This window comes from Staurois parvus, unplaced genomic scaffold, assembly GCF_062004578.1.
Source record: "Staurois parvus isolate SC_StPar_1 unplaced genomic scaffold, SC_StPar_1.0 ptg000263l, whole genome shotgun sequence".
NCBI classification, from domain to species: domain Eukaryota; kingdom Metazoa; phylum Chordata; class Amphibia; order Anura; family Ranidae; genus Staurois; species Staurois parvus.
In genome coordinates, this window is record NW_028318059.1 from 2,110,072 (window position 1) to 2,122,504 (window position 12,433).

The 12,433-nt window shown below is 43.4% G+C and overlaps 1 protein-coding gene across 1 annotated transcript; it reads left to right on the top strand.

Moving 5' to 3' along the window:
- The first annotated feature begins 10,629 nt into the window (after positions 1–10,629).
- LOC149459328 (uncharacterized) lies at positions 10,630–11,811 on the top strand. The gene has a single exon (XM_089681286.1). It carries the CDS (start codon positions 10,630–10,632, stop codon positions 11,809–11,811), a length of 1,182 nt encoding a protein of 393 aa, XP_089537412.1.
- The last annotated feature ends 622 nt before the right edge of the window (positions 11,812–12,433 follow it).

The window sequence follows — 12,433 nt, forward strand, 5'->3', positions numbered from 1 at the left end:
AGTATATAATAGAAATATCTTTAAAAAATGCATATAGTTGAGTTAAGATGCAAGATAGATCATCTTTAAATTTCCATACCAAGACTAAGATACCTTCTCAAACTACATGGTTGTTACTAGGTATTCTAGACAATATAAACAAATATTTTTTTTTTGTAGTGACTGATGATGTTCTCTTTAAACCCATCAAACCATACCCCGAGATTACCTATAGAAGATCCCATGATCCCTTACCCCCTTTTCTTCACAACATTGTTTTAAGGCTGTCACACATATGGAGGATAGCCTTATGGAGTTTTCAGCCTCTATCTCTAAGTGCTCAAACTCAGCTTCCAGTCTTGGAGACCCCCAATCACTCATGCCAAATCATCATTCTCCACTGGCTCACCAGAGGATATGCAGACACTTGAACTTGGCTCCTTCGTAGTGGGGGTGACGGGGCAAACCTCGGCAGCTGGCCTCTCCTTGGGAACAACTTGAGCTGAGCCAACCACACTTGCCTCTGGTTTCAACTCTTCCTTCTCCAGGCTCCAGACTGCAGCTATCATATGGCCTCTCTTGCAAGAGTAGTGGCAGATACCTAACCGATTGTATTGAGGATCGCACACCACACACCTTCTTACAGCCAACCGGGATTCCTCCTTACTCTCCATGCATAGAACTGAGCTCAGATCCACTGAAAAGATGACTGGTGGCAGGTCGCTGGGTATCAGTCTCATCAGTGGCTCATCACAGTGCCCACAGTCCAGCCAGGCTCTGATCGCTGCAGTGGGTCAGGACATAGCAAGCATAGTCTCTCTACTCCATCGACTATGCCAAAGGTCAATCCTCCCCAGTGTCCCAAACACATACGGGTATCCACCATCTGATGGTCTTGTACCGATCCTGGTACCATAACAAAGTTGAATCCGCCATGTTGCTCCTCTCTCTGACCTTCTCACCGCACTGGGTAAACTGGGCAGACTTTAAGGCTCAGCCAAGCCCTTCACTCAAACTTGTTGGTGCCAGAAGCTCAAAAAGTACTGTTTCCTAGCAGGAGCACAAGAAGAGTCCACTAGTTATTGCAGAACTTGTCTCAGCATGATACTCTGCCCCAACCATAGTTGGACACCTGGGCATTTATAATCCACATTGAGACACTTACCCATTTTGGTTGCTAAGGGCAGTGATATACAAAACAATAGCACAGTCCCTTGTACTCTCCACTTGTGGAGCAGCAGGATATGCATGCGGCAACCTGCCATGATTGCTACGGGTAAAGACATGCAAGAAAGTGACGCCGGTCCCACTGACATAGACAATTTGATTGTTGGCACAGTCTTTAATTCCAGCTACCTTTTGGGCAATGAGAAGACACTCGTACAGGCCCAACATGGTTGCTATGGATGACAGCACATTAAACAGAATTTGCATAACACAGTCAAAGTCCCAGCAGTACAGCACAATTACACTTCCTTGCTTTGTTCCTGTGATTTTTTGAATGCATATAACCCTTTTCTGGCTCAATGATTACTAGGGGCAACAGCCATTCAGGTTGCTATAGGGATATCCCGGATGAGCCCCAAATGTAGCACTACCCTCGTGAGAGCCGCTGAGTAGTGGGTGTCCCTAAGCCCTCTCACACAGACTTGCATCCAAAGACAATGACCAGTCCATGGGCTTGGTTTTGTTGTTTTAAAAGGGGAAATCAACTTGGATAGAAAAATAGGGATTATGGGATGCCCAGTCTGGCTTGAATCAATAAAACGTCCTTGTACAAAAGTAGATCCTGCACTGTTCTTTTCCTGAAAGCCATCAGTTGCTGTGGATCTGTAGCAGCTGCCCTTTATGGGTGAGGAACTAGCAGCCCCTCAAAAGCAGCTTTATTTCTTGTAACTACATGCAGAGATGTCATCTCTCCCCCTGTAGAGCTGCTCCCAGCTCCACAGCCTACAAACACCATCAGCCCTCCTGGCTTCTTTGAAGATCTCCTCCTGGGACAAGGCTAAAGGATTGAGCCCAGTACTCCCAGTCCTCCTTGCTCCCTGCTGCTCCAGGTCTTGATCCCATTCATGCCTCCCTGCTGAATGTATCCTCCTGAGCTAGTCCGAGCCCAGCTGGGAGGCCACGCCCCTAGACCTTGGAGACTCCTCCCAGGCACCGGCAGTCTACTCAGCACTTCATCTTCCACCCAATTCCTCTGTCAGCCTGACTCTCCCATATTTAAGGGCCAGTCCACCATTCTACCAGGGCCTCCAAACCTGGGATTGGCCAGACTCACATGAATATGCAGATCAGGTCTCCACTTCTTCCTGCTTACCAACTTCTGGAAGGTTCTATGCTCCTCCAGGAGTCAGGAAGATATGATAGAGCCACAACCTGTTGAGTCATCCATTGACCTGCAATAACCCGAGTTCAATTATAGACTCACACAACTAGCATGAGTTATACACAATGATTTTACCTACAATACACTACGTTATTCTAGTAGCACACTAGAGGGTGCTACACTGACATATGTATCAAAACCTACATATAGTTGAGGTCTCTGTACACAGGAAAAATAATAGAACATAATTTACTGAAAAGATTTAGAATAGTATTAATATTTACTTTAATACGTTTTACATTAAACTATAATATACATTTTTCATTTTTCTCCATTTCTGTTATGAAAATGTTTTTATATAAAATACAGTGGGGCAAAAAAGTATTTAGTCAGCCACCAATTGTGCAAGTTCTCCCACTTAAAAAGATGAGAGAGGCCTGTAATTGGCATCATAGGTAGACCTCAACTATGAGAGACAAAATGAGAAAAAAAATCCAGACAATCACATTGGCTGATTTGGAAAGAATTTATTTGCAAATTATGGTGGAAAATAAGTATTTGGTCAATATCAAAAGTTCATCTCAATACTTTGTTATATATCCTTTGTTGGCAATGACAGAGGTCAAACGTTTCCTGTAAGTCTTCACAAGTTTGGCACACACTGTTGCTGGTATGTTGGCCCATTCCTCCATGCAGATCTCCTCTAGAGCAGTGATGTTTTGGGGTTGTTGCTGGGCAACACGGACTTTCAACTCCCTCCAAAGGTTTTCTATGGGGTTGAGATCTGGAGACTTGCTAGGCCACTCCAGGACTTTGAAATGCTTCTTACGAAGCCACTTCTTCGCTGCCCGGGCGGTATGTTTGGGATCATTGTCATGTTGGAAGACCCAGCCACGTTTCATCTTCAATGCCCTTGCTGATGGAAGGAGGTTTGCACTCAAAATCTCATGATACATAGCCCCATTCATTCTGTCCTGTACATGGATCAGTCGTCCTGGTCCCTTTGCGGAGAAACAGCCCCAAAGCTTGATGTTGCCACCCCCATGCTTCACAGTAGGTATGGTGTTCTTTGGATCCAACTCAGCATTCTCTCTCCTCCAAACACAACAAGTTGTGTTTCTACCAAACAGTTCTATTTTGGTTTCATCTGACCATATGACATTCTCCCAATCCTCTTCTGGATCATCCAAATGCTCTCTAGAAAACTTCAGACGGGCCCGGACATGTACTGGCTTAAGCAGGGGGACACGTCTGGCACTGCAGGATCTGAGTCCCTGGCGGCGTAGTGTGTTACTGATGGTAGCCTTTGTTACGTTGGTCCCAGCTCTCTGCAGGTCATTCACTAGGTCCCCCCGTGTGGTCCTGGGATTTTTTCTCACCGTTCTTCTGATCATTTTGACTCCACGGGGTGAGATCTTGTGTGGAGCCCCAGATCGAGGGAGATTATCAGTAGTCTTGTATGTCTTCCATTTTCTAATTATTGCTCCCACAGTTGATTTGTTCACACCAAGCTGCTTGCCTATTGCAGATTCAGTCTTCCCAGCCTGGTGCAGGTCTCCAATTTTGTTTCTGGTGTCCTTTGACAGCTCTTTGGTCTTCACCATAGTGGAGTTTGGAGTGTGACTGTTTGAGGTTGTGGACAGGTGTCTTTTATACTGATAACAAGTTCAAACAGGTGCCATTGATACAGGTAATGACTGCAGGACAGAGGAGCCTCTTAAAGAAGAAGGTACAGGTCTGTGAGAGCCAGAAATCTTGCTTGTTTGTAGGTGACCAAATACTTATTTTCCACCATAATTTGCAAATAAATTCTTTCCAAATCAGCCAATGTGATTGTCTGGATTTTATTTCTCTTTTTGTCTCTCATAGTTGAGGTCTACCTATGATGCCAATTACAGGCCTCTCTCATCTTTTTAAGCGGGAGAACTTGCACAATTGGTGGCTGACTAAATACTTTTTTGCCCCACTGTATGTTTAAAAACAATTTACTAAAGGAAGGCCCAACATGTGCTAATCAATGGTGTTAAAATAAATGCACTATGCAAAGCTGCTAAACAGTTATTGTTGACTAAACTGCTGCATACCAAACTTTCAAAATTGGTCTGATCATGAAAGTTTTGATTAGCCCTGCTCTGAAAGAGTTATAAAGCCAATTAATGGGTGGGCATAAAGGTGCCATATTTTCTGTGCCTGTAGGCTTCCAATGGCAAATCTGGCCCAGCTTACATCTTAAAAATGCTCATGAGCATTTTTATTTACTTTGAGCTGTCCTTTTCACCCTTTCCACAGCTTTACCTATTCCTGAAATTTTCTAGTTGTACATTTTTATTTTCAGTTTTTTTTCTTAATAGTAACCTCACAGTTAGAGGGGTATTCTTTTTAATTCCCCCAAAGATTTTACAAAACAGTGCTATATAATTAATCTCAAAAAGGAGTTATGGGAGTACTGAATCTATGGCATTATTACCTGGCATCCAGATTTTCTCAATTAGCACATGTATAAACCTAAAGTGCTGTGGGTAAAATTTGAGTCAGACTTCATATCTCCACATTTCCTTCCTGGCCTCCTATGGTCCACAGGAACCTCATATGCAGAATTGAAGCCTCTAAATACTTTGGCTTCTCAATCTTTCCATTTATGGCAATTTTATAAAGATACATTTTTATTGTCCTCTCAATCTCCTCCACAAGCAGCTGTTCTGGGGGACCATGCAATCCCCCAGGTTTTTCCAATACACATGGGTTTGCTTGGTAGGCTGATTCTTGTTTACTCAACTTGTTTACTCAGCAAACTGCTGGAGAATTCCACATTCATCCCATTCCAGTCTCTTCAAAACATCAATGGAATGCCAAACTAGGAGAAGTTTCCTTGCCTTCAAATTAAACATTTTTATTGCTCTTACTATAAAGTGGATGATATCTCACACCCAACCAGAGGTGAACTGACCATTTGGAAACTCGGGCACTGCCCGAGGGCCCAGGGTCAGTAGAGGGCCCCATGAGATGCCCCTGGTACCTTTTTCATAGGAATTTTTGAGTTTGGGCAAGGACACAGGGGCCCCATGATCCCCTATTGCCTGGGGGCCCCATGAGTTGTCAGTCCGCCCCTGCACCCAACCTTATATGAACAAATATGTCTCAAATTCCCAAAGGCCTCATCTCTGAGATAAATGCACATCTCTGTAGCCTCAGTTCTTAGGATAAACTCTTGTATATGTCTAAATGTTCCCTGGACTTTATTAATGTAGACTAGGATGAATATGTAGACAATATAAGGAAATGCACTAGGTTGTTAAACTGTTTTCAAGATGGTACAGTACTTAACTCTAGTCAAGTTACACTCTTTATTCCCTATAGTATCTCTACACTGTTTTGGAGGTTGCCAAGCACCTGGTGCCTTTCTCCATCTGTTTTGGGAACGTGACCAGGTCTCTTCCATTATGGAGAAAACCTCTGTGGCAGGTACTCAGATATCACTCACTCCCACACATTGCCTATTACACTGTTCAACAGGTAAAAAGTTTTGGGCATAAAATTAGCTAATCTTACATAATTTTGGGGTGCTGAAAACGAAAATGACCCTAAAAAATGTTGATTGGCTCTAGTTTCCATGATATATTCACCCATCTAATGACGTAAGCCATTCAAAATTATGATGCAACTTCAGCTGCATATTGCGCAATTGATACTGGTGACCAATAGAAAATTGCATGTATACTGAGATGATGCAATATTAGCCTTTAATTGCATCACTTCACTGCATAAAAGCTGCAGTATCTGTAGCTGATTGTAGTTCGACAGCGTCTTTACATTTCGTTTTATGCTTATATAGGCTACTCAGTAATGCCTCGAACTTGTGTGAATAAAGCAGATAATTTCTGCTATATCTGCGGTGGAATAACTTTTATCTCACAAAAAAGGAGGATAACAGAAATGATTAAGAAAGCCTACAACTTGTATTTTGGCTGCAAGATAGGAGACCAGGACAAGAGCTGGGCACCACATATATGCTGCAATTCTTGTGGGACGGCACTGGAGCAATGGTTGAATGGAAAAAAGGCATCTATGCCTTTCGCTGTGCCAATGATTTGGAGAGAGCCAACAGATCATGTTAGTAATTGTTACTTTTGTATGGTGCCTCCAATGGTAAAAGGGCTAAATAAGAAGAAAAAGTTATCTGTGTACTATCCAAATATTCCATTGGCAATACGTCCAGTTCCTCATGGAGAGGGGCTACCAATTCCTAAAGCACCAGAATCCTTTGTGGTTGAGTCAAGTGAGGAAGAACCTGAAGCGTGTAGTCATCAACCGTCAACCTCACATGACCCAGACTTTCTTCCATCCACACCCACTGAACCACACCTCATTACACAAGTGGAATTGAGCGATCTTATCAGAGACCTTGATCTTCCGAAGAACAAGGCAGAGCTTTTGGGGTCAAGACTACAACAGTGGAATCTCCTAGCAAGTGATGTTCGTACGTCTTTCTACCGTCATCGTCAGAAAGATCTGATCCCATTCTTCGTCCAGGAAGGTGATATTGCTGTATGTAACAATGTTCATGGTTTAATCTCAGCCATTGGCGTATGCTATGATCCCGATGAGTGGAGGCTATTCATTGATGCTTCAAAGGCGAGTCTTAAAGCTGTTTTGCTCCATAATGGCAATCAGCTGCCGTCAGTTCCAGTTGCTTACGCAGTTTCAATGAAAGAAACGTATGAAAACTTGAAAGAGCTTTTAAGGTGCATCAACTATGATGAACATCAATGGTCGATTTGTGGTGACCTGAAGGTGATTGCTATCCTACTTGGACTTCAAGGTGGATATACTAAGTACTGCTGCTTCCTCTGTGAGTGGGACAGTCGTGCGAGAGAAATGCACTATGCCAAAAGAGACTGGCCATTACGCCAGTCATTGCAGCCTGGAGAAAAAAATGTTAACTATCCAGCACTTGTAGACAGCAATAAGATCTTATTACCTCCATTACACATCAAGTTGGGATTATTGAAAAACTTTGTTAAGGCAATGGACAAGAATAAAGCAGGTTTCAAGTACCTGATTAGCAAATTTCCAGCACTTAGTGCTGCAAAAATAAATGAAGGAGTCTTTGTTGGGCCACAGATTCGTAAACTTATTCATGATGATGAGTTTCTTTCTCTGTTGCGTGGAAAGGAAAAGGCTGCCTGGACAGCATTTGTATCAGTGACATCAAATTTTCTTGGAAACAATAAAACACCAGACTACAAGAAAGTGGTAGAAAAACGCATCCAGACTTACAGAAATCTGGGTTGCAACATGTCTCTAAAAATTCATTTTCTACATTCGCATCTGGATTTTTTCCCACCAAACTGTGGAGCAGTGAGTGATGAACACGGAGAGCACTTCCATCAAGACATTGCAGCTATGGAAAGAAGATATCAAGGTAAATGGAGCCCATCAATGCTTGCTGACTATTGCTGGACAGTTGTAAGAGATAGCCCTTTCCTCGAATACAAGAGAAAAGCCAAGAGAAGCAAAACCGACACAAACTGAAGACAAAACTAGTGAGAATCCTAAGTATTAAAATGATTCAACTTAGCTTATGGCTATAATTTTTCTTGGTAATCCTATGCAATATATTATGCCATTTAGGCTTTGTTATGTAGTCATTATCACTTGCTTTATATTTGTGGAAAGACATCTATCGATATAATTATTGTGCATTATGTATTCATTACGCCTATAGTAGAAAACTTTCTGTTTACAGAAAAACTAGAGCCAATTGACAAATTTCATTGTTATGTTTGAACTCAGAATGTGAAATTCATTAAGAAATGGATCCTTTTGTTTCCAAAACTGGCAAAAAATAAAAATTTGTTGAACAGTGTTATTTGTCCCTTTTTTAGATGATCCCACTATATTTCTGAGACCAATCCACACTATATGTGTTTCTATTCATTGGGTAGTTGCCCTACACTGGAAAACATCGAAAACATCCTCAGTTCCCCTCTCCCAAGTTAAACTGAGAGTGGACTCCATTAAAAGAGTTGAGAAAATATTTCACACCCTATACAATATTTTATTATGAAAAAAAGGAAACCCTGGTTTGGTAAACGTAATATCTTTGAATAATCCACCTTTGACACTTAGTAGGAACTATTTGTCATTTTACTGTTTTATGAAATCTTTCCTCTCGCTCTAATTGAGATGTAATATTTTATCAGCATCTCTCCTGAACAGTTCTACCTTTTTCTTATGTCATGGTCACCAGTAAATTTTGCTATTAGGTAACTTTCCTTTCCATGCTTGCATTTTTTATTTGTGACCTGCCTTTGAGAACTGTCATCCTGGTGCTGGATTGGAATCTCATTGAAGTTTTTAGTAGTGGAATCTTCTTTTTAAATTCTGGCCATTTTTAGATGTAATTGGCAAAACACTGTCTAAACAGGCATAGGAAACTGGACACAACCATGGGGTACCAATGCCAAATACTAATGAAATCAAATATAAATATAATATAAAAAATATTGCACAGCAGGAAGAGGGTCTTTACATGCAAATTCCATAGCAACATCTAAATACATAAATCCTTTAAATAATATGTTTGGGTTATGCCTTAAAGCTGTACATTGTGTTACAAAATTAAATGAAATTCATCAATGTCAACAATAGCATACACTGGCAGCATATATTTGGCTGTGGAATTGTTTTTTTTTCTTTCTTTCACAAGTAGCTTGGCCTATATTCAGCAGAAATATTTGCTTAAGTTGAAAAAAAATTATTTTAGGTATCTTTAGCAGGCACACATGCTTTTTTTTTTATCAAACGGCAGATAAGCTTTTACCAGTGAATAGAAATTGTCCAATAGTTCACTGTGGCTGTCCATGTTTTCACTGATGCAAAACTATCCTGCTGCTTGACAATTTCTAAAAAGCTCTTATTAAGATTTAGGAGACTGCAGAATACAGCAGTGTAAAACTGAACAGCATCAGAACATTTCTTTAATAAGGGAAAATTTACTAAAATGTACTAAAGAACAGAAAAAAATAACACAGCAGTATAATACAGGCAGGGTTTTTCACTATAAGAATAAGGAGCTCACAGATTACAATAGTGCAAATGTGGCTAGCACAGGACAATTTTGATGATTAAGGCTCAGCCCAAATTTATGAGAACCAACTATTATAAGCTAGGAAGTCTAATTGTGCTGCACTGCTGGGACTTTGACTGTGTTATGCAAATTCTGTTTAATGTGCTGTCACCCATAGCAACCATGTTGGGCCTGTACGAGTGTCTTCTCATTGCCCAAAAGGTAGCTGGAATTAAAGACTGTGCCAACAATCAAATTGTCTATGTCAGTGGGACCGGCGTCACTTTCTTGCATGTTGTTACCCGTAGCAATCATGGCAGGTTGCCGCATGCATATCCTGCTGCTCCACAAGTGGAGAGTACAAGGGACTGTGCTATTGTTTTGCATATCACTGCCCTTAGCAACCAAAATGGGTAAGTGTCTCAATGTGGATTATAAATGCCCAGGTGTCCAACTATGGTTGGGGCAGAGCTCTATGTAGCGCTGTGGGACCTCGTAGGCCCGGACCTGATCGAGCTGTACGAGGAGATGGTGGTGGAGGGCAGGATGCCTCCTTCGTTGAGGGAGGGGATGATCACGATCTTGTACAAGCGTAAGGGGGAGAGATGTGACTTGAAAAATTGGCGTCCCATCTCTCTCCTGAACGTGGACTACAAGATCCTCTCCAAAGTCCTGGCTAACAGGCTAAAGGCCGTCATCGGACAGATCATCCACCCGGATCAGACTTGCGGCATTCCTGGCCGCAGGATTGCGGACAGCCTAGCGCTCGTCCGGGACACGGTCCAATACATCAAGGACGGCCGTGTGCACGCGGCCCTGGTCAGTCTTGATCAGGAAAAGGCCTTTGACCGTGTCTCCCATGGGTTTATGTGCAGAGCCCTGCGCAGGTTTGGTCTCAGGGAAATGTTTTGTTCATATGTTGACATCATGTATAATTTGTAGTTCGGTGCAGGTGAACGGCTGGAAAACTGACCCCTTCCCGGTCCTCTGCGGGGTCAGACAAGGCTGCCCTCTTTCACCTCTGCTTTTTGTTTGCTGTATAGAGCTCTTCGCCGAATGCATCAGACGGAATCCAGAGATTGGGGGAATCACCGCGCCAGGACCAGACAGAAGGGAAGTAAAGTGCTCGTTCTACATGGACGACGTGACGGTGTTCTGTGCCAACCAGCGCTCCATCGACCTGCTCGTCCAGACCTGCGAGGACTTCGGCCAAGCTTCGGGGACAAAAGTCAACTGCGGGAAGTCGGAAGTCATGCTCTTCGGAAAGTGGTTCCTGCCTTCTTCTGCATCCATGCCCTTTGGCATCAAGACAGACTTCATGAAAATCCTGGGAGTTTGGTTTGGTGCCGAGGGCGCAGCCCTGAAGTCTTGGGAGGAGAGACTGGCAAAGATGCGACAAAAATTTGGACTTTGGAGCCTCAGAGACCTCACCATCGAAGGGAAGACACTGGTACTCCGCAGCGAGATTCTCCCTGTGTTGCAGTACCTCGCCCAGGCCTGGCCCCCACGGGTCAACACCTGTAAGGCCATCACCAGTGCAGTGTTTCACTTCATCTGGGGCTCCAAGATGGACAGAGTGAAGCGGGCAGTCATGTTCAAGGAACCCCTCAAGGGCGGTAAGGGCGTGCCCGACATCGCCACCCAACTGAGGGTGTTCTTTGCCTGCAACTGCATCCGCAGAACTTTGCCCAAAAGGATTATGGACTCTGGCGGGAACGCAATGTCACGCTTCTTCCTGTTGCCTCTCTGGAGGTCCCTCGGATGGGACAATTGGGACAGTTCCATCCCTTACAACTGGGAGACCCCTTGGTACTACCTGGACACCTTCAAGTTTATCAAGGAGCAGGGGCTACTCCCTGTATTCAAGCACTTGTGGAAACCAAAGACCATTTACAAGCTCATCAGAGCAAGCAACATTTTGGAGTCGGTTCCAGGCCTGCCTTCAGACACCTGCAAAGTGGTCTGGAGGAATGTTTCTTCAAACATTCTCACCAACAGGCACAAGGACCTGGCATGGATGGCAATCCAAGGGGGGTTGCCTCTCAGGACATTTATGCATGCCAGGAACCTGAGCAGATACAGACACTGCCCCTTCTGCATCTTCCATGAGGAAACGTCTCATCACGTTTTCTGGGAGTGCTCCATTGCTCAAGACCTGCTGGGGGCCCTGGAACCTGAACTCAAGGACTTTGTACCACAGACAGCCATCACACACTTTGGGGTGTTGAATGGACTATTCTGTGGAACTTTTTCTCTGGAGGACATTGACAGCGCCTGGCGGGTGCTGTGTTGTTTTAAGGACGCTTTATGGTGCGCCAGGAAGCGCCTCATCCACCAGCGGGAGAGGATGTCCATTGAGGACTGCCGCAGACTGATCCTCAGTCTGCTCAGAGACTATACCTTGATGGACTTTAAGGAGGAAGAGGACGTCTGAAGATCTCCCCTTCCCCCTACTCCCCCTTGCATGTCTTTGTCCCTTCAATAAAGCTTCGGGCCTGTGTCCCCCTTTTTTTCCCCTTCCCCCCACACACCCGATGCTTATTGTAAAGTGTAACATCCGTTTTTTTTTTTTGCATGACTTCGTAATGTTAGGAAATGTACTTTGTTTTAGGATGCTATGGTCTCGGGGTAAGCGGCGTTATGCATGATGTGTTGGTCTGGGGATTCGTCACATCACGTCAGGTATCATACCGCTGAGTGAATGTATTTATTTATTGAATGTATTTATCGTATGCTTGGAACTAAATTTGCAATGTGGTGCGCTGCGTCGCAGTATAGGGTGAGATGTACCCCAATAACGAGTATCATGTTTTTTTATACTTACGTATAAAGTATCTTTTTCAATCAAAAAAACTATTATAAGCTAGGTTTTTACTACAAGAATGAAGATACTGGAGAGGATGCAGCAGTGTAAAATTGGCCAGCAGAAGGACAGTTACAATTAGGAGTAATTGGTCTAACTGGTGCATGCCTAACTTTTATTTGATCTATGGAGATGGGGGGGTTGGAGCAGGGGCGGACTGACAACTCATGGGGCCCCTGGGCAATAGGAGGTC